This window comes from Hypanus sabinus, chromosome 22 (assembly GCF_030144855.1).
Source record: "Hypanus sabinus isolate sHypSab1 chromosome 22, sHypSab1.hap1, whole genome shotgun sequence".
NCBI classification, from domain to species: domain Eukaryota; kingdom Metazoa; phylum Chordata; class Chondrichthyes; order Myliobatiformes; family Dasyatidae; genus Hypanus; species Hypanus sabinus.
In genome coordinates this window covers 60,314,895-60,338,409 of record NC_082727.1, presented here as the reverse complement: position 1 = coordinate 60,338,409, position 23,515 = coordinate 60,314,895, and the positions used below count along the sequence as shown (strand labels likewise).

General features: G+C 39.2%; 1 protein-coding gene across 5 annotated transcripts in view; it reads left to right on the top strand.

Annotated features, from left to right (window-relative positions):
• ccdc186 (coiled-coil domain-containing protein 186) overlaps nucleotides 1–23,515 on the top strand; it is a 118,681-nt gene that overhangs the window by 44,440 nt on the left and 50,726 nt on the right. For all 5 annotated transcript variants that reach the window (XM_059947899.1, XM_059947902.1, XM_059947898.1 and 2 more), the window contains exons 5-8: nucleotides 2,306–2,518; nucleotides 3,739–3,858; nucleotides 20,241–20,345; nucleotides 21,742–21,840. In XM_059947899.1, coding sequence (XP_059803882.1) covers nucleotides 2,306–2,518; nucleotides 3,739–3,858; nucleotides 20,241–20,345; nucleotides 21,742–21,840 — 537 coding nt within the window. The remainder of the gene's footprint in view (nucleotides 1–2,305; nucleotides 2,519–3,738; nucleotides 3,859–20,240; nucleotides 20,346–21,741; nucleotides 21,841–23,515) is intronic.

The window sequence follows — 23,515 nt, the reverse complement described above, 5'->3', positions numbered from 1 at the left end:
AACGACTCCTAGATCTCTTTGTATTTCTCCCTTACCTAACTCTACACCATTCAGATAATAATCTGCCTTCCTGTTCTTACTCCCAAAGTGGATAACCTCACACTTATTCACATTAAACGTCATTTGCCAAGTATCTGCCCACTCACCCAGCCTATCCAAGTCACCCTGAATTCTCCTAACATCCTCATCACATGTCACACTGCCACCCAGCTTAGTATCATCAGCAAATTTGCTGATGTTACATGCCTTCTTCTAAATCGTTGACATAAATCGTAAACAGCTGTGGTCCCAATACCGAGCCCTGTGGCACCCCACTAGTCACCACCTGCCATTCCGAGAAACACCCATTCACCGCTACCCTTTGCTTTCTATCTGCCAACCAGTTTTCTATCCATGTCAATGTCTTCCCCCCAATGCCATGAGCTTTGATTTTACCCACCAATCTCCTATGTGGGACCTTATCAAATGCCTTCTGAAAATCGAGGTACACTACATCCACTGGATCTCCCCCGTCTAACTTCCTGGTTACATCCTCGAAAAACTCCAACAGATTAGTCAAGCATGATTTACTCTTGGTAAATCCATGCTGGCTCGGCTCAGTCCTATCACTGCTATCTAGATATGCCACTATTTCATCTTTAATAATGGACTCTAGCATCTTCCCCACCACCGATATCAGGCTGATATGTCGATAGTTCTCTGTTTTCTCCCTCCCTCCTTTCTTAAAAAGTGGGATAACATTAGCCATTCTCCAATCCTCAGGAACTGATCCTGAATCTAAGGAACATTGGAAAATGATTACCAATGCATCCGCAATTTCCAGGGCCACCTCCTTTAGTACCCTAGGATGCAGACCATCTGGACCTGGGGATTTGTCAGCCTTCAGTCTCATCAGTCTACTCATCACCGTTTCTTTCCTAATGTCAATCTGTTTCATTTCCTCTGTTACCCTATGTCCTTGGCCCATCCGTACATCTGGGAAATTGCTTGTGTCTTCCTTAGTGAAGACAGATCTAAAGTACTCATTAAATTCTTCTGCCATTTCTCTGTTTCCCATAACAATTTCACCCAATTCATTCTTCAAGGGCCCAACATTGTTCTTAACTATCTTCTTTCTCTTCACATACCTAAAAAAGCTTTTGCTATCCTCCTTTATATTCCTGGCTAGCTTGCTTTTGTACCTCATTTTTTTTCTCCCTGTATTGCCTTTTTAGTTAAGTTCTGTTGTTCCTTAAAAACTTCCCAATCATCTGTCCTCCCACTCACCTTAGCTCTGTCATACTTCCTTTTTTTTTAATGCTATGCAATCTCTGACTTCCTTTGTCAACCACTGTGGCCCCTTTCCCCCCTTTGAATCCTTCCTTCTCCAGGGGATGAACTGATTTTGCACCTTGTGCATTATTCCCAAGAATACCTGCCATTGCTGTTCCACTGTCTTTTCTGCTAGGATATCCATCCAGTCAACTTTGGCCAGCTCCCTCATGGCTCCATAGTTTCCCCTGTTCAACTGTAACACTGACACCTCTGAGCTGCCCTTATCCTTCTCAAATTGCAGATAAAAACTTAACATATTAAGATCACTATCTCCTAATGGTTCCTTTACTTCAAGATCGCTTATCAAATCCTGTTCATTACATAACACTAAATCCAGAATAGCCTTGTCCCTGGTCGGCTCTCGTACAAGCTGTTCCAAGCTGTTTAGAGAGTATGGATTATGATCAGAGATTAAGGGAGCTAGGGCTTTACTCTTTGGAGAGGAGGAGGATGAGAGGAGACATGATAGAGGTGTACAAGATATTAAGAGGAATAGACAGAGTGAACAGCCAGCGCCTCTTTCCCAGGGCACCACTGCTCAGTACAAGAGGACATGGCTTTATGGTAAGGGGAAGGAAGTTCAAGGGGGATATTAGAGGAAGGTTTTTCACTCAGAGAGTGGTTGGTGAGTGGAATGCACTGCCTGAGTCAGTGGTGGAGGCAGATACACTAGTGAAGTTTAAGAGACTACTAGACAGGTATATGGAGGAATTTAAGGTGGGGGGGTATATGGGAGGCAGGGTTTGAGGGTCGGCACAACATTGCGAGCCGAAGGGCCTGTAATGTGCTGTACTATTCTATGTTCTATATACTGTGCGTGCCTAAGACTTTGGGATTTCACAAAAGACTGAAGTAATTTTGCCCAAATTATGTTTACATTCATGCTTAATTTATGTTGCTTTATTTTGTGAATATTAATGAAATATGGGTTTTTTTCAGTTTTCTGGCTTTAAAAACCAGACTTGTTATTGGTTGTGTTCTTACTGTATAGACTAATAGAAAATGTGAAGAGGCTCGACAAGAAAAAGAAGCCATGGTAATGAAATACGTTCGTGGAGAAAAAGAGGCACTTGATCTTCGAAAAGAGAAGGAAGGGATTGAAAAGAAGTTACGTGATACAAACCGAGAGCTGGAGAAACTGACAATGAAGACCAAGCAGCTCACACAAGAGAAGACAAGATTGCAACAGCTATACGAGGCAAAGGTAATCTGTCTAAGTCATAGCTTCATTCTTGAGGGAAATGTGGTAAATTAACTGTAGAAATGCTGACCTCAGTTATTAAAGAGAAAATTTTCCCTCTTTTGATTTCTAGCATAATATCTATCCAGAAGGAGTCTTTCTTTAGAGGAGGTTTTTCTCTTCAGAATATGACAAATTCTTGGAGTATGGTTTTATGCCCAGGAATTATCTCCCACTTTGAGCCATTGGTTTATATGCCTGTTGTATAAAGGGATAGCTTTTCCTAGATTGCCCTTCATGGGTTATCGTTCACTTTATTACATAATGTCTACATTGCAGGGTTGACCCTAGTAGGAGCGTGTGCCAATGCATGCTGCACTCGGAGCAAAACTATAGTGTTCAGTCAAAAGAAAATTAAACAGCTTTTTTTTTAGAAAACTAAGGAATGCTGACTTAATCTGATATTTGTTAAAGCTTTGAATTGCACCTTTTATTACAGAAGTTTCATTCACTTCCAAGCATCCATTTAGTCATTAATGACTCATCAAACTTTGAAGTACATTTATCATCGAAGTAGCTATACGATAAACAACCTTGAGATTTGGTTCCATACAGGCAGTCACAAAACAAAGAGACCCATTGCAGCAATGGCCATAGATCAGTTTGTTCCTCGCTTTCCCGCCTGTGCCCCATCACCTTGATTCAGCCTGTACACACCACGCCACAGCCATCCGCACCTCCGAGGCTTTAATTCATACCGCAAAACTGCCTCGTTGTACAGGCATACCCTCATTGGAAGTTGCAAGCCATTTTGCAGACATTATTGGTGGAAAAAAAATTAAATAAATTGGTAAGGGAGCAAGAATGTTTACACAAATGGGCAGGCAGAACGTGAACTAATATGTGATTGAGTAAGAGTGGCTCAGTGCATTTGTAAAGCACTCTCATTGGCTGATTGAATGTTTACTGTAATGGCAGCTGCTCTTGAGAAGATTTAAGTGTTGTTTAGAATGAATTTTTAACATTTAAAACAAATTGAATAACCGGGTTGTAACGAATCAATGCTATGTAGGGTAGCGTTATGCAGGGTCTGAGCGTATATAAGCAAATAATACAACTACTCAGTGTATTGGGAGTACTGATAGGGCAAATATTTTCTTTATTTATTTCAGATTTCCGACATCTGCAACACATTATTTTGCCATACCTACTTTAAAAAATCTGTATATGTTTTATGGTTGCAGGAAGGGGAAGCCACAAGGCTCAACAGAGAGGTTGAAAAACTGAAGGAAGACATTAATTCCAACATCATCAAGGTGAAATGGGCCCAAAACAAGTTAAAAAGCGAAATGGATACACACAAGGTTTGTCAAATTTTTGCAAGTCGTTCTTTATCATCATGTCAGCTCTTTATGCTTCTAGACCGGGGTTCCCAACCTTTATTATGCCATGGACCAATACCAGGAAGCGAGGGGTCTGTGGACCCAGGTTGGGAATCACTGTTCTAGAGATTAATGAAAAAGGAACATTAAAATCTTTTATATTCGGGTACTGATGCACCATCAATAACTTTTGGAGACTGGAAGTGAACAATAGGCTTTTATTAACAGCAAAAGGAAGCATGACATCTCGAAGACTGAGGGAGGAGCAGTACCCCAATCGCCTTTATACAGAGGTCTGTGGGAGGAGCCACAGGAGCAGTCAGCAGAGGGGCGTGTCCAGACAGGTATACATAGTTTACCACAGGTAGTTCCTCTAGCATGGCGTGTGTGTTGCTCTGGATTTCCAGCATCTGCAGAATCTCTTGTATGTGTCTCAGAATGGTTGCTAATGGATGGGTGTGATCAAAAATGAGGAGGCACAAATATCTGTAGAATTGCAGGACTAGAAGGGACTAGGGAGTAGAACTGTGGAGGTTGAAATCATTGAAATTAATTCAATCTCAATAATTTTATAATATTTATTATTTTCAACATTAAGTTTAACACTGGTATAAACACAGATGTTCTGTTGCTTGTTGTCATTTGTAGAATCAATTGAAAGTGGTTGTCAATGTCTGCAGTAGAAATCACCAACTGTCCTATCCCTCTCTCTTGCTGACTTTCCCATCCAGGATGATGATGATGATAATGAAGGTTAAACAGCTCCCATATTTGTTACATAATGTTGATACTTTGCATATTAAGTTTCTAGTTATTTGTAGAAGTTTCCCATTAGACAAGGGGCAAATCTTTCTGGTGAATCCATCCCTTCTCATATTGACCCTATACACTGGATAGGGAGCTCTTGATTCTGTGTCTTTGTATAATTTTGCTGAAAGAGCAATGTTAATGAGAAGCAGAATAGGCCTGAGATACTTCCTTGGGGGACTTCAGAGTTGATGATTGGGATGTAGGAGAAAATATGAAGATTCTATAATATGAAAAAAATAATGATTCAGCCACCATGATAGCGTGGTAGTTAGTGCAATGCTGTTGCAGCTGGGGGTGTCAGAGTTCAGAGTTCATTCCCAGCATCCTCTGCGAGGAGTCTCTAAGTCCATCCCAATGGAATGCGTGGTGGGTTTTCTCTAGGTGCTCTGGCTTCCCCCCTCAGTCCAAAGACATACTGGGTAGGTTAATTGGTCATTGTAAATTGTCATGGTTGTTAGGAATTGCTGGATTGGCAGGACTCAAAGGGCCAGAAGGACCTACTCTGTACTGTATTGCTAAATAAATGAATTATTTTATTAATATATATGATGCAAATATATAATCTTTTGCTTTGTGGATGCTAATGTTGTTAACCTTGTTGCTGCAGAAGGTTGAGTTGGATGACTTGGAGTCACTGTGACAGGGAAGTCTGAATGTAAGGATTTGAACTGGAATTAGAGGAAACCTGGATTTTGGAGATTGCATATCTTACTGGGATAGAGTTTTGCATTAAGGATTTGAAAATTTAGGATTTTAGAAAAATCAAATTCTGCATTCTTAAGATTCATTGTTTAAAGCACTTCAGCTCTTAAGAAAGAAAAAAGACTTTTAGTGTGAATATTGAATACGTTTGCATAAAAGTATTACATTTTAAGAATAGATAAACTTTCAAATTTGCACCAGGAATTCTTGAACAACACACACTTAATGCTGGAGGAACTAAGCAGGTCAGGCAGCATCCATAGAGAGAAATTAGCTGTCATTGTTTTGGTCCAAGACCCTTAACAGGACTGGAAAGGAATTGTCAAATATATTGGACCCTTTTTATCCCCCTCGTTCTGTTTTAGTTTCTTGATAAATCTGACTGAATAGTTTGCGTTTCTGCATTGCTGCTTTTCTCATTCATTATTCTAACCTGACTATATTTTGTATCACCACCAGATGGCACTATAGGATTTGGGCACCAAGTACAAATGACTGCTTCATTACAGAATTGTTTTGCTTTTTGAGTGATTACATGTTTTGCAAATGAGATCAGGAATAATATCATATGGTAAAGTAAAAGGGAATAATTTCATGATAATAATGGAGTACTCATTTTACTTTCAACATGTTTTAAATGTTTGTATTTGCTAACAGTTGGAGTTGAGTTTGGTTATATTTTGAAAGGAAAATGTTAAACTGTATTTCTTAATGTTAATCCATAACAATTATTATTTAATGGTGTCTGTAGAGTTGATTCCTGACCCTTAAAACATATTGTGTTACCTTTTTATTTACTGGTTGCACTTTACTCTTCCATTCATTGAAGTAATATTTACTAAAATTTAAGTCATGGCTTTGCATGCATGACAAACTGATAGGCTAATTATACAAATTGAAAATCAAATTATACTTGCATGGAAAATTGAGTGTGCTATTTTCTTTTATTAATAATGCGTAATAGAGTTTGTGTAAGTTTATTGGAACTATCCATGTCAAATTACACATATTCCATCTGGATTGTATATTAAATCCACAAAGATATTTTGCTGATCACCTAAATTAGGGACAAATTTCTCAGAATCGGATTTACGATCTTGGCATGTGATTATGAAATTTCTTCTTTTGTGGTGGCAACATAGTGCAAAGACATAACAATCTACAAATTACAGAAACTAAATAGTACAAAAAAAAGGAACAATAAGAAAGCGTTCATGGGTTCATGAATTGTTCAGAAATCTGATGGCAAAGGGGAAGAAACTATTCCTGAGTCATTGACTGTGGATCTTCAATCTCCTGTACCTCCTCTCTGATGATAGTAAAAAGAATACAGCAAGTCCTGGATGGTGAGGATCACACCTTCATGAGGCAGCACATCTTGGAGATGTTCTTAATGGTGGAAAGTGCTGTGTCCATGATGGAGCTATGACCCTTGGCAGCCTCTTCTGATTCTCTGCACTGGTGCCTCCATACCAGACAGTGATGCAGATAGTAATGTGATACAGAAGTACTCTCCAAGGTACATCTGTAGAAATCTTTGGTGACATAGGTAATCTCAAGCTCCTAATGAAATATAGCCTCCTCTATGCTGCCTTCTTAATTGCATCAATTCTTTGGGTCCAGGATGGATTTCTGAGATGTTGACACCCAGGAACTTGAAGTTGCACAATCTTTTTTTTTAACTGCTTATCTTTATGAGGACTGGTGTATGTTCTCCTGATTTCCCTTTTCTGAAGTCCATAATCAGTTCCTTGGTCTTACTGACATCAAGTACAAGGTTGCAGTTGTGGCACCGCTCAACAAGCAGATCTGTCTCAGTCTTGTACGCCTCCTCATCACCATGTGAGTGAATTTATAGATGGCGTCTGAGCTGTGCCTACCACACAGTCATGATTGTAGAAAGAGTAGAGCAGTGGGTTAAACATACATCCATGAGGTGCACTTGTGTTGGTTGTCAGAGAGGTGGAGATGTTATTTCTGATCAACACTGACTGTCGTCTTCCGAACACAAAGTCAAGAAAACAGTTGTAGAGAAAGGTACAGAAAGTACAGCTTCTGGTCAAGATGACACCAGCGTACAATGCTCCCTCGGTTGATATCTTCCAGATAGCTGATGAAAACATCTTTTTACTTCTTTTACGCCGATCTTCCACCTTAAGTGTTTTTCTGGGACTGTTAGAGCCTGTAATTTACAGTTTGAAGATGGTTTGAGTGATCCACCACTTTGCTGTCTCCAAAAAGATTCCAATATCCAGACCTGACTTGCACTACCTTTTACGTTCCCTTTTCTATTTTATAATTATGATTTATAATTTAAATTTTTATTATACTTACTTTGATTTGTACTTCAGGGAGTGCGAAGCGCAGAATCAAATATCGCTGTGATGATTTACGCTCTAATATCAATTGTTTGGTGACAATAGTAGTAAAGTAAAGGAAGCTAGCACATATTTGGATGGCCTTGATGCAAAGATACTTTGAGGTGAGGGCACGGACTGATTTCCGACTCCATTAATTGCCGATTAAAGTGTCAAGGAATATTGAGACATTGAGGTGAATGTGGAAGACGAACTAGAGTTCAGCACAGACTGCCTTCTTTTTGATTGCTGCCAGAGAAGGAATCTGTGAGCTGCCTATCACTGTGTGGCTCAATGTGGCAGCTGGATTGGCCTCTCTTCCCTCTCTTTTGGTGAATGTTGGTGATAATCATAGGATGGTGTCGTGCTCCTGTGTTTATGCATTGGAATAGTGTGTTTATGGACTGTGGACATTTTCAGTCTTATGGCTTTTATATTCTGTGTTTTTTTTTAATCACCTGTTTTGTTTCTGTTTCAGTGTGCAAAGGGAGGGTGTTTGGGGGTTGATGTTCTGTTTATTTTGGATGAGGATAGGGTTGTTTTTGGGGGAGGGGTGTCGATGTTCCTGTTTTGTGTGAGGCCAGGGGGGATTTTGGGTTGATGATCAGGATGCTGTTCTTTTTTGTGTGGGGGGGATGGGTTTGATGTTTCTCTCTAAATGATTTTCATGTTTTTTCCTTGTGGCTATCTGGAGAAGACAAATTTCAGAGTTGTATATGGATTCATACTTTGTTAATAAATGAACCTTTAAACCTTTTGAACTTTGAGACACCCAGGTTTTGAGGCCTGTTATTAGTACTGACAGAATGGTGGTGTTGAACAAGAAGTTTAATCGATAAACAATAGCTTTTTGGATGTACTGTGGTTGTCTGTGTGCTCCAAAGCAGAATAGAGAGCCTGTGAGATTGAATCTGATGGTAGATGAACTGCAGTGGGTCCAGGTTCTTGCTCAGGCAGGATTTAAGCCTAGTCATGACCAGTCCCTCATTGTGAGTGCTACTGGGTGATAGTCATTGAGGCATCTCACCTTGCCCTTCCTGGGTGTCAGAGTGACTGCTGCCCTTTTGAACCAGGTGAGAACTTCAGACTGCAGCAGTGAGAGGTTAAAGATGTCCTTGCACACTCCAGCTATTTGATTGGTACATGCTTTCAGTACCCAATAAGGTACACTTTCAAGGCCTCCTATCTTGCTGGGTTCCTCTTGAGGGATATTTGGACTTCAGTCTCTAAGACAAAACATCTTACAGATTGACCACCGATTTTCTAGCACCTTTGGTTCCTGAGCCTTGCCGGATTAATGTATTTGCCAGATTAAAAGAAGTCGTGCAATAGTAATGGCAAAAATGGATTGTAGAGGCTTAAAAACATCATAATTAAATAAAAATGACTGTGGTTACAAAGAATGTTGTTTCTCAGTTATCTTTTTTAACATTTCATCCAGGCAAAGTTGCTTCATGTGTATTGATCTCTCTCTAATTTTTCTTGCATCAAATAAAAATTCATTGGCTCTTGATCCATCATAAAGGGACATATCTCTAACTCTTTGATTAAATCACCCAACAACTCAATTAACTTGTCAATAATAAATCTTTCCGTTTCCTCTGTTTCATCATCACTGCCATCATCACTTGCAGTGTTTTTAATCAGCACTCAGAACACTGTTTATAATTTCAGAGTCCGTAAGGTGACACACAACAGGTGTTTTGTCGACAATCATCCACTCATGTAGATTTTCTTCTTTAACACTACTTGCTATATCTTTGAAAGCAGGTCCTGTAACACTTTTTGCTTATGCAAGCAAATCATGAACAACTACTTTCTCCTTTGGTACACAAAATCTTGTAAAATTATCGTCAAGCTTTTCTTCAGACACATTACCAAACATCAAGACAGGTCACAACTTATGTTAGCCATTCTTTAGTGTTGAAGGTTCTACCTTTTCCCACCCTCAAGCAATGAACCAAAGCATGTCCTTCATGTTAAGTTCTTTAATTCACCTCATCCAACAGACATTTCATGAAAAGTGAGCGATACTTGACCTTTAGAGAACGCAGTATTGGTCTTGGGTTTGGATAGGCAATGTACAGTTTGGCGGTAAATACACTGTAAAACTTTATTCTTATACAGGTATTCAACTTTGGGGTGATCTGAACAGTTATCCAAAAATAAGAATTTTGCAATCTTCATGTAGTCCTACAGATTTGTAATATGCTCTGGCTTCCGGCACAAAATATTTTTCAAACCATTCTAACATAATGTCGGTGGTAATCCAGCCATTTTTATTTGTGCGATATGTTGCCGGGGGAATTTTAACCCCTTTCAAGACCCTAGGGTATTTGCTTTATCCAGTCACTGGTGGTTTACATCTGTGAGTATCTGCTGTGCTGGAGCACCCTAAAATGGTAATTGTCCTTGGATTGTTTGAATCCCGTGGGGTCTTTTTCGTCTTCTGTTGCTAATGTTTGCCTAGGTGTGCATCGCCAGTGTAGTGCAGTTTCATCTGCTCAGGACTGAGGTTTTGTCAGCTCTGAGTTTCGCAAGTTGGAACGTGTACTCAGTAGCTCCTTTATGGTTTGCAGACCGTTTTTCTTCACACACTTTATGCATGGAAATTCTTTGAACCTTTGAAGCCATCCTTCACTATAGTCATGTGTTGTAATGTTCACAGGTTCTAATTTAAGTTCTTTATCTAACAACTTAGTTTGGTTCATCATACTGCCCAACAAGTCGGCTCCATCACTCCAACACTGGTGAAACCATTCAATCATCACTTGATTATGCTTAGTGCTCTTAACAACTTTCATAGTTTTTTCTAATGCTCGTTTGCCTTAGCTAATCACTGTTTGCATAGAATTGTAATTTTTTTCTCTTTATTTCTTCAAATCATTCAGAATTGACAAACCATTGCCATGTAAGTCACACAGCTCACGCAGAAACAGCTTGGTCCAGTTTTCTCAACATTTCAACCTTATCTTGGATTGATATGGACTGATGTTTACATTTGACACCACCATAGTACCTGCACTTATCTTGGAAGCCATTCCAAGGGTTAAATTTACATAAGATAAGCAAGAATAAGCACAAAATATTGGGACTACCAACATGAAGTGCAATTAAATAATAAAAATAGCATGCTTTTGTAAAAATGAGTTTTGTAACAGTGCCATCTGGTGGCCATCCAGTAAACTGTGTCTTGTAATTTTATCCAAATTAAAAGAGGTGCCAAACCATCAGTTTCAAGAAAATTGGTGGCCAGCCTGTAATGTCATTGAATGCAATGGGAACTTATGTTGAGGCTATGTTATTTTCTCATTCAAAGTGTGTATAAATGGTTGTGAGCTTCCTACCAGGAGAAACCTAGCAGCATACAGTATTAGATTTAGTGGTGCTTCATATACCCCTTACATTTTTAGGTTTTGTCTGGTATAAAGTTACAGCATTCAAACCCTACCACAGCTTTTGTGCACCTGATTGTGCCTCTCTAGTTTCACATCGAATTTTTTTTTTCACTCTCGCGTTGACCTCCCATAGGTTGTACCGAGACTTCTTGTAGGATTCTGTGATTATCAGTGTCGAATGCCGTGGATCTAACCCTCAGCAGACTGTGAATCTCCTGCTTTATCCAGGGCATCATATTATCATCAGCAGCTTTTATTTATATAGATTACTTTCAGAATATGTTATTCATTATAAAAAAGCATTTCAGAGCCACCAGTTGAAATGTTAATGCAAATAATTAAATAATTATTATAGCTATTAAGATGTTGAAAATAAAAGGCCAAAAGCTGAGTTTTAGAGGAATTTGAAAAGAAAAAAAAAATCAGATTGAGTAAGGTTAATTAATTTAGGGATTATATTGAAAATCAATAGGTGTTTTATCACCTGAATCCAGGTTATGGGAGCAAATGTAAGTTAGTTAACAAGGGAAGAGGGTGCAGTAATGTGGTTAAGGGCAAATTCAACATGATGATTGTGGAAATATCATCAATGGAGCATTTTGTACAAGTTTATCTTGTGTTTTTTTGAGGCTGATAGATGATTTGGAGGGCTTGACAAAAAGGATCAAGTGCTTTAATTTAGTGGGACAGTTTCTTTTAGTGACAAATCCAAAACGAGATTGTGCATTAAAACTGGGGAGACTCCATTTAAAATGAAACCAAGATTATTTCCCCCAGAAGACAGTATGAATTTGCGACATTGCTCATGGAGACAATTGGAAGAGAATTAAGCAAATTTGAGCCATACATTCTAATGTCGATATGTACGTAAACGATCTTAGATCTTTTACATGAATGACAGATAATGATCTGAAAGGTTTATTGTCAGGCCGCAAACTGCTGCTTGGAGCTGGAGAACTGGGAAGTAAGGGTTTTGTTTTTTTCACTCTATACAAGAGATTTAGCCCTTTAGAAATGAAATTAGGGAAAAATAAAATCTTTGGCATTTTCTGCTCTAAAGAATTGTTTGTGTTAGGTCAGTTATTGAACATACTCAAAGTGAGATTGATAAAGTTTTGAACATAAGGAAGTTGGAAGATATGAGGATCAGTATTGGATTAATTATGATATGTGACATGAAATTTATTGATCTATGGCAGCAAAACAGTGCAAAGGCATAGCAATTTCTAAATTACTGAAGTAAGTAGATAATGCAAACAGAAAGAAATAATGAGGGAGTGTTCAACACTTTATGAGCCATTCAGAAATCTTATGGCTGGGGGAATGAAGCTGTTCCTAAATCATTAACTATGGGTCTTCAAGTTCCTGTACCTCATTTCTAATGCTAGCAGTGAGAAGAGATTACGTCCTGGTGATCCTTAATGATAAATGCTTCTTAAGGCACTGCATCTTGCAGATGTCCAGGTTTGTGCTTGTGATGGAGCTAGCTGAGCATATAACCGTCAGTGCCCTCTTGTGATCCATACCAGGCTGTGATTCAACCAGTACAATTGCTCTTTACCATGCATCTATAGAAATCTGCAGGAATCTTGGGTAATATACGAAATCTGCTCAAACTCCTAATTAAGTAGAGCTGCATTGTGTCCTACATGATTGCATCAGTGTGTTAGACCCAGGACAAATCTTTTGAAATGTTGATGCCCAGAACTTGAAGTTGGTCACTGCTAACCCCTCAATAAGGCCAGGTGCATATTCTGCTGCCTTGCCTGCCTGAAGTCCAAAGTAATTTATTTGGTCTTGCTGACACTGAGTGTGCGATTCTTATTGCAACTCTATTCAACCAGCTGATCTATCTCACTCCTGTATGCCTCCATATTGCCATCTGAGAGTCTACCAACAACAGCGGTTTCATCTGAGAATTTATAAATGGTGTTTACACTGGCCACACAGTCATGAGTGTGGAGAGAGTAGAGCAGTGGGCTAATCCCGCATCCTTAAGGTGTGCCCATGTTGATTGTCAGCAAGGAACATATTATCAACAATCTGCAATGACTGTGATCTCCCAATAAGGAAGCAAGGATTTGGTTGCAGAGGGAGGCTCATGGGTCCATGTTTTGAAGTTTCATGTTAGTGCTAAGGGAATAATTCAGAGCTAGTTGAAGAGATTGTTGAGGCATTACTAGTGATCTTTCAAGAATCACTAGATTCTGGAATGGTTCCGGAGGACTGCAAAACTGCCAACATCACTACTCTTTAAGAAGGGAGGGGGGTAGAAGAAATGAAATTATAAGGCTGCTAGTTTGACTTCAGTGTTTGGGAAGATGTTGGGAGTCCATTATTAAGGATGAGGTTTTGGGGTACTTGGAGCCATGTGATAAAATAGGCCAGAGTCAGCATGGTTTCCTTAAGAGGGAAATCTTGCCTGACAAATCTGTTGGAATTCTTTGAGAAAATGACAGGTAGGATAGACAAAGCGGAGTTAGTAGATGTTGTTTACTTGGATTTTCAGAAGGCCTTTGACAAGGTGCCGCACATGAAGCTGTGAAACAAGATAAGAGCCCATGGTATTAAAGATACATGCATGTATAGAAGATTGGCTTACTGGCAGAAGGCAAAGAGTGGGAATAAAAGGGGCCTTTTCTGTTGACTAGTGGTGATCAGTAAGTGCTGATGTTGAACTTGCTTCTTTTCACATTACATTTCAATGATTTGGATGATGGAATTGTTGGCTATGTGGCTATGTTTGAAAACAAACGATGATAGGTGGAGGGGCAGATAGTGCTAAGAAAGCAGCAGTCTGCAAAAGGACAGACAAATAAGGAGAATTGGCAAAGAAGTGGCAGATGGAATACAGTGTAGAGAAGTGTATGGTCATGCATTTTAGTAGACAGAATAAAGGCATAGATTATTTTCTAAACTGATTAGAGCTATGCTTAGAGTTAAGGGAGAAGTTTTCAGAGATGCAAAGGGTCTTGAGGGTCCTCATTCAGGATTCCATTAAGATTAACTTGCAGGTTGAGTTGGTGATAAAGCAAATGCAATGTTAGCATTCAATTCAAGAGGCTAGAATATAAGAACAAGGCTTTATAAGGTATTGATTGGACCGTACTTTTTAGTACTGTGAGCAGGTTTTGGCTCCTTACCTTATTAAAAAAAAAAGAAGCTGTTCTGGCATTGGAGAGGGTCCAGAGGACATTCACAAGAATGATTCCTGGAATGAAATGGTTAACATTTGATAGCTTTGGGCCTGTGCTCACTGGAGTTTGTAAGAATGAGGGGCAATTTCATTGAAAGGCCTAGATAGGGGATGTGGCCAGCGGGGGATTCTAAGATCAGAGGCCATAGACTCAGAATAGAAGGTTGTCCATTTATATCAGAGTGGAGGAGGAATTTATTTGGCCAGAGGAGGCCAGCCAAGTCATTGGGTAAATTAAACATGAGAAGGTAGAAGAATGAGCTTGAGAGGGATAATAAATCAACCATGATGAGCAACTTGATAGGCCAAATAGCTTAATTCTGCTCCTATGTTTTATGGTCTTATAATGGTGTTGAATGCCAAGCTGTAGTTATTTGTCTTACAGTTGTGAATTAGACAAGTCATAGGATCAACCATAATTTTATTGAATAGCAGGCAGAGCAGTTCAAATGCCCTATGGCCTACTCTGAAGATTTGACTTGATCGATGTGGAGAACTGGGCGAAGCTGTGGAGACAGCAGAGTAATTTTTTTTGAAGGAATTCTATATACTGTTGGAAAGTTGTATTAATGGAGCAGGAACATGGCTTTAAAGATCTTATAGTACAGAAAAATATTATTTTTCCCCTCTAGATTATCACTGGAATAACTGGTGGTTTTTAACACAGGTTGTCATTTTAAGCTTTAGGCAAAATGAGCCAACGAGTGACAATGAAATTCTTAGATGTATATTTCAGGGCTCTAATAAATAGCTGTAGACTTCAAAAGGTGAAGTGGACATTATACAGCTGATGAAAATTTGTGATGAAATGTATGTAGAGATAAAACTAGAATGAGGATAATGTATATAACCCATTCCTTAGGAGCAGAATGCACTTGGAGTCAGAGATCTACATCTTTGAAGGTCATTAGACATATTAAGAAAGTAGTTTGAAAGGGAGCAGATGGGACCTGGACTGAATAAAGACAAAGTGTAGAAGAAATTAAATTGGGTGTAGTATTTATAAAATACTAATCCAGCCAAAACTAAAATCTCATGTCCATTTCTGGAGTGATGTGTTTTGATATATTCAGAAGGTGTGGGAGAAGAGACAGGGAAGTTGGAGCAAAAATATTACAGCAGTGCTCAACATCACAAAAAGCAGTAAATCAAAGTAAAGAGTGAAAAATATTCCCCTTTATCGAAAAGAGTTGAGAGCCAAAGAGCATAAGAGCTTGTAAAATAGTTCCAAAATAATTTTTGAAGCAGTTTGGAGAGTCTTAGTGAGGTTAGGGGGTATGTGGGTGTGGGGGCTGTAGGATGGACAAGGAATAAAAGTATCTGCAGAAATCCTTTGGGAACACTAACCATAGTTTGGTAAGTTTCATGGCAGTCATGAAAAAAAGATAAAATTTGTCCTCAATTTGGGGCTCAAAACTAGGGGAATGTAGATTTCAGTTGTTTGAGGCAGCAGTTGGTAGAAATTGATTGAGAGTAGCTGCAGCAGGGGAAAAGAACATCTGAGAAATGGGAAGCATTTGAAAGCATGATGTTCTCTGGTGTTTCTTTGTTTTGTAGCTATCTACAATAAAACGAATCTCAAGGTTGTATATACATACTTTGATAATAAATGCACTTTGAAGAGTTCAAATTCAACATGTCCATGTAAGGATAGGTGCAGAGAGGCTTGGTTAACATGGGATAGTGAAGATTAGATGAGGGAAAAGAAGGAAACATAAGCATACTGTATATCAGGTGTAGCCCCCTGGCACGCCTCAGGCTCGCTCAGCTCACTTCCATCTGGGGGAGCAGCCTTCGGCCCCGCCAAACTGGATTATCAGCTTGTGTGGATGCTGTGTGATGTCTCCTACACGCCAAATAACAGACAGTACATCATATGCGATAAAATGATTTCACTTTATAGATCTTACTAGAACTAAGTGACTAATAACGATATACTATATATGAACAAAAAGAAAACTAAGAAAAGATGCCAAAACTTATCAAAGTCCAAACCACCATGCACAACCATTCGATCCCCTTAGACCTCCTCGACTCGTAGCTCAGGACCACCCAGAGTGATCAACCAAGCACCCACGGCACGTCTGTCTTTGTCTCCTCTCCTCGCTGAAAACCCTGGCCTCGGACCCCCGCTCAGGGTCCGTTCCGTTGCCAGCTTAAAGCGTCGCGTCCTCTCTCTCCCCCTCACGCTGACTCCCCAAAAGCCCACCAACAACAGCTTACAGACCCAGAAGAGAGAATATCCCAATTGGTTAATAAATGAATACAATTTTCGTTATCAGTAATTTTAACCCAAACAAGCTGCGAGAGAAAGCACTTATCATATGATAACAAAGAAGCATTCCTACTTTTAACAAAACAAAGAAGCCATTTTGATTAACGCACGCAGTAACAAAAAAAAAGAAAAAAACCCCATACATCAAGAAGAAACCCCCTTACAAGGTTTCAGAAATGGCTCTTAAATTTATCCTTTAAGGTTTATAGGGGATATGTAGGAGAGAGCTTAAGAAATTAGGAGCGCAAAACCTGCTATGAAATGATTTTGGTAAGAAAGATTAAAGACCTACAGTATGTTATAAAGAAGAGGATTTCTAAGGGAGGAGTACCGCCCCCTCAAGGACCAAGGATGTGATCTGTGTGTGGAGCAGGGGATTTTAATCAGTTCCCAAATGTCTCAAGGGTATTCAGCAGGGAAAAGAATAGAGAGGCTGGAGAGTTGAAAGAGACTCAGCTGATGTTCTGGAGCATGTCTGTATCAGGAAGGAGGAACTGTTAGAAATATTGAGGCACATAAAAATGGATAAATCCCTAGGACATGAGGACCTGAGTTATAGGGAAAGATTGAATAGGTTAGGGTTTTATTGCCTAGAGTGTAGAAGATTGAGGGGAGATTTGATGGAGGTATACAAAATTATGAAGGGTATAGATAGCGTAAATGCAAGAAGGCTTTTTCCACTGGGGTTGTGTGAGACTAGAATTATAGGTCATAGGTTCAGGGTGAAAGGTGAAATGTTTAATGGGAACATGAAAGGGAACTTCACTCGGAGGTGAGAGTGTGGAACAAGATACCAGCATAAGTGGTGGATGTGAGATTGACTTCAACATTTAAGAGAAATTTGGATAGTTACATGGATAGGAAGCATATGGAGGTCTATGGCCTGGGTGCAGTTCAATGGGACCAGGTAGATTAATGGTTCAGCACATACTATGTGTCGAAAAGCCTGTTTCTGTTCTGTATCCCAGGATGCTAAGCAAATGGGAGGAGATTGTTGGAATTCTGACAGAGAATTTTGCATTTTCGTTAGCCACTGGTGAAGTGCCAGAAGTCTGGAGGATAGTTAATGTTAACCCCTTTTTCAGAAATGGAAGTAGCGATAAGCCTGAAAGCCAGAGGCCAGTGAGGCATACATCACGTGGGTCCAGGAAGATAAAGTAGAAAGGGTTTAAGGATGCTTTTTGACTGGATCTGTAATAAGTTGTGTATCTCGGGGATCAGCATTGGAATCTTTGATAGTTCAGTTCAAGTTTAACTGTCATTCAACCATTAATGAATACCCATGAATGCAGCCAAATAAAACAGTGTTACTCCAGGGCCAAGGTGCTAAACACAGTACTAACAGTCATACACAGCATAAGGCATATCACATAAAAGATAACAGTAAAATACAGCCCCCCCCCAAAAAAACAATTTAGTCCAAGACCCTGAGTCTGTGAATGTTGCAGAAGTCTGCAGTTGAACACAATACATCTTGTCTTCTGCTTAACAGACACTGGAGGGGCGGGGGAACAACACCTGCTCCAACTTGTACACTGCAGAGCACTCCAACGTCTCTGTCCTGTCCTGGACAGCTGTAAACAGGCAACACCATGGCTTAATGCTTAGTGCTCGCTACCATCCACCAATAAATCAGTGAATTGCAGCATTCCACATTAGCAATGTTCAACAGGGTCATGCAATCATAAGAAAAGCGACTAAGATAATCACTTGCTGTTCAGACTTCACACCGCCTTCGTGCATCAAGTCCAGCTCCTTCTGCCAACAAGCAGCTTGCTGATGGGGAAGACCTGCAGTACTTTAAGTTCTTAATGTTCAGCAGGGTCTTGCAATCATATTAAAAATGCATTTAAAAAGAACAATAGCACCTTTGGCTGAACCCGTAGAACCCACTATAACTGAGTGCACTGCGTCTTATGGGAAGATTTATGATAAATGTAGTTGCCTTGGATGGTCTGGTTAGTAAGGTTGCAGATTGTATAAAAATTAGTGGATTCATAGGCAGCGAAGAAAGTCATCAGTAGATACAATAGATCAGTGATCAGTGGGAAGGTTGGGTGGAGTGGTAATAGACAGAATTTAATCTAGGAAAACGTGAGATAATGCACTTTGGAAAGTAAGCACTCTTAATGTCTCTGTTACTTACACTATATGTCCTACCTGTAACTAATGTACAGGGGGACTCTGGGGTGCAAGCCTATAGCTCATTGAAAATGGTTACACAGGTGTATAGAGTAGTGAGAAAGGCATTTGGTATGTTTCCCGCCTTAAACTGAGGGATTAAGTGTAGGAGTTGGGCAATCATGTTGCAGCTATATAGAACATTAGTTAATCAACATTTGGAGTATGTGTACCATTCTGGTTCCCAGACTACAGGATGGATGTGTTAGCAATAGAGAAGATGCAAAAGAGATTCACCAGGCTATTGCCTGGAAGTCAAACTAGTAGTTATAAGGAGAGATTGGATAGACTGTAAACACGAAGAAATCTGCAGATGCTGGAAATTCAAGGAATACACACAAATTGCTTGTGGAACATAGCAGGCCAGGCAGCATCTATAGGAAGAAGTACAGTCGACATTTTGGGCCGAGACCTTTCGTCAGGACTAATGAAGGGTCTTGGCCCAAAACGTTGACTGTACTTCTTCCTATAGATGCTGCCTGGCTTGCTGCGTTCCACCAACATTGGATAGACTGTGTCTATTTTCACTTAGAGATGACCTTAGATGTTTACAAAATTATGCAGGGCATAGATAGTCAGAGTTTTCCCGAGCTAGGGGAGTATAGAACTAGAGGACATGGGCTTAGGGTGAGAAGGGTGAAATTTAAAGGAAATCAGAGAAGTAAGTTTTTCACATGGAAGATGGTGGTTATCCTATAAAAGACAGGTACAGTTACGTTCTATAAGCATTTTGACAGATCCTTAGACAGGAAAGGCACAGAGGAATACCGGCTTAATTCAGACAACTGGGGTTAGTGTGCATTGTGACTGATGAGGAAAAGATGAGCTGAAAAGGCCTATTTCTTAGTTATACTATTCCCTGACATGGAGTTGAGACAAAGTAAAGGCAACATGAAGAAATCCTTTTTGCACAGCAAATATTTATGTCCAAGGATAGGCTCCCACATAGGAAGATGGGAACAGATTTAATTGTACATTTCAGTAAGAAACTGGATCGGTACTTGAATGAAAAGAAAACTTCTGGCTTGCTCTTGCTGATAACACCCATGCACCATCAATTAGGAACGAGCTATGTACATTTTCTGTGTGATTGTATGTTTACTGCTGTATAACATGTACCTTGTGCTGTGTATGACTGTTCATTGCACCTTGGCCCCAGAGTAACACTGTTTCATTTGGCTGTATTCATGGGTGTTTATGTATGGTTGAATGATAATTAACCTTAACTTCAGAACTTTGAGAAGTAGCCTGGGAATGGGAAAAAATTACATTACCCTGATAAATGGACGATTACTCTCAATTCCTTTAGTGCTGGCAGGATTCTTTGATAAGGCCTGTAATTATATTCTGTCTTTATTCTGCAGAGGTAGACTTGAAATAACTTTACCGATCATTCAACAAAACATTGATTTTAAATTTCAGTACCTTATTTACTATCTTGATAGGAAACTCGAGAAAAACTGAAGGAAACAACGGTCAGGTTAACTCAGGCTAAAGAAGAGACAGAACAAATTCGGAGAAACTGTCAAGACATGATCAAAACCTATCAGGTTGGTTTGAGTTTGCTGCTAAAAGAACTTGCTTTTTGTATTTTAAACTAGATTCTCATTTTCTCTTTCCTCCATTAAAATAACCTTTAAATTTTCCAAAACCTCAATATCAATAGTTTCCTCGTAGAAAGTAAACATATCAGTAATTATGTAATAAATGACCACTGTAAATCAGATCTAGAAATTGGTCCATAAGTGTAGTTTATCAGCAATGCAAAGGGATGCCAGTGACTATTTCAGCTGTGGGCCCGTTGTTAGCAGTTTGGTAACTTCAGAAATCATACATGGGCTTATTGGTTGTTGCAACGGAGCATTATTTTATAGTGGTGCGCAGAGCATGGGTGCTGATCTTTGGTTGAAATCTGTACGTGACAGCCAGGTGTGGGGAGTATTTTACAGGCTATAAATTTCAATGCACCATACTGCAGGGCGTTTCAGGATTGTGTGAAGAATGTAAGTACTTAATGGCTCTTACAAATGATTAACAGTAATCTTTCTGTTAAATTTATGAATTAAATGTGTAAATTGAATCACTTGTATTTTTCATTGCAGCTAAAAATATTTTAGGACCATTATGTACTAGAATAGGAAAGCATGAAACATGGATTGTGGTTTTAAAAGTTCAATATAATAGCTTACTCAAAGTGCACTCCTTCCTATTTATGAAATCTGTGTGCACCATGATAGTGTAGTGGTTAGCGATTCAGAGTTTAGAGTTCAATTCCAGCTCCGTTCTGTAAAAAGTCTATATTCTCCTCATGGAGTACTCTGGTTTCTTCCTGTGGTCCAAAGTCATACTGGGTGGATTAATTGGTCATTGTAAATCGTCCTGTGACTAGGTTAGAATTAATTGGGTTTGTCGGAGGTTGCTGGGGCAGTGTGATCTGAAGGGTCTGCTCCGCGACGTATCACTAAATAAATAAAATAAGTTAATTTAGTTAAACACGAGGAAATCTGCAGATGCTGGAAATTCAAGCAACACACACAAAATGCTGTCGACATTTCAGGCCGAGACCCTTAGTTTCAGTTAGTCCTGACGTAGGGTCTCGGCCTGAAACAGCGACAGCGCTTCTCCCTATAGATGCTGCCTGGCCTGCTGCGTTCCACCAGCATTTTGTGTGTGTTAATTAAAAGTATAATATTTTGGTAGCATTGCCCTGTAGCTGAATGATTGACCAATCCTAATGTGAGGAATGTTTTAGATTCAAAATGTAATAACTGGCCTGTAGCCAAACTATAGTCTGGACAAAATGTATTTCATGTTTCTACTATTACAGACTTACAAAAAAATAAAAATTGTATTCAGCTATCCTTTGACCAGATGAACTTTGTTTCTTGTGGCCTCAATACATCGTGTTGCTTTCTTAACTTGACTGTATTTTGTCTGTTTTCAAAGGAATCTGAAGAAATTAAGTCCAATGAGTTAGATGCCAAACTTCGAGAGACCAAAGGAGAACTGGAAAAACGTTTGCAGGAAAAATCTGATGAAATGGAGGTGAGCTGTGCCTGCATCAAAATACTTAGAGGATTTAGAAGAAAGAGATTACAAGATGTCATATAAGTGCACAAAATGCAAGTGAGAGTGGAATGTTAATGCAGAAAATAACCTAAGTAACTTTGATAGAATTGATTTCAAAATGTTCATATTTTCCAGAGCCAGAATTCGATATAGAGAATTCTTCACACAAAAACGAAACTAATTGATGTTAGGAGGGACTTTAAACCTCAAATGTTGATAACTTCTAAGCACTACAGCTAAGAATCCTGAGCTGTTAAGTTTGTAATTAATGTTGGGAGGAAGGATCTACAGATAAAATACTGCAGATGCTGGAAATCTGAAATTAGCACAGAAAATGCTTAAAGTAATAAGTGAAGCAGAGCACAGAAGAACTGAGTTCTTGAAGGTGTGAATTCAGTGATGAGTCCAGAAGGTTGTACAATAAAACTTAAATAATCCTGCAGCCATTGAGACTTTAATAATCAGATCCTAATCTGATCTCCAGTCATACACCCAGCCCATAGTCCAGACCTCTGGCTGTGGTTGCATACCAGTCTCTCACATCTGGGCATCTTGCTCACATTCCAGACACATAAATGAACAAGATGCTAGACTGTGAAGATTTTTGAAGTCTCTTCAAAGCAAGCTAACTTTGAAGGAGTTTTCCTCTTCTCTTGAGTCCTGATGTAGCACCTTGTCTCAAGACAATGATAATTCCTTCATCCTCACCACCCTCCACCCCTCCCCCATCACTACAGATGCTGCAGTCCTGAGGAGGAGTCGCAGCCCAAAACATCAACTGTTTGTTCACTTCCAAGGATGCTGCCTGTCTTGCTGAGTTTCTCCAGCATTTTGTATGTGTTGCTTTAGATTTCCAGCATCTACAGAATTTCTTTTGTTAATGAATAACTCATGCTGTTTGTTTTTTTCGCTCCAGATTTCCAAAGTCATATGATGATTATTAGAGTTTTACAATGAAATCTTACAGCCTGAGTAATTTATTTTCTTATGAGAATAAAGCAGAACTGAGATTATAGATTTCTTAAGAAATACAGTGGATATAACATTTAACTGGGCCATTGGTTAATTTGGGATTTATTTGGGACAACTCTTAAAGAGCAAAAACTAATTGAGAAAATAACCAGGATTCCTTTTGTTTATTTGGGACACTATGCCACTTAATTGGGGCAGGAGACTGTTGCCAAAGTTTCTAATTAGCATCAGTTGTGTGCACTTGTGCAGCTGTTAAACACTACACCATGCTTAGAGTAAACTATTTCCTCAAGTTAGGAACAATGAAAAATTTGAAGGTATCAACAATCATCTTGAATATTACGTAAGCATTGTATGAAGGCAGTCTATTATCTGCACTAGGTGTCCACTGATTTTGTTCATCTATAGTCAATCAAAAGAGCATGGCAGCATACACTGTTAGGGGCTATAGTTGTATAATGCTGTACTGCTATTATTCTGATTCATTCTGTATTTCATTTAAATACATAATTTGTTAATCAGTTAAACAGTAGTTTGCCTTTTTTTATGTTCTTAACTATTTCCATGAAACTTCAGCTAATTGTGGCAGCTGCTTAATTGGACCAAAATATACTGTTCCTGAGGTTATCCCAATTAATGGGAATCCACTGTATTTATATGCCTTGGAAATAAATATTGT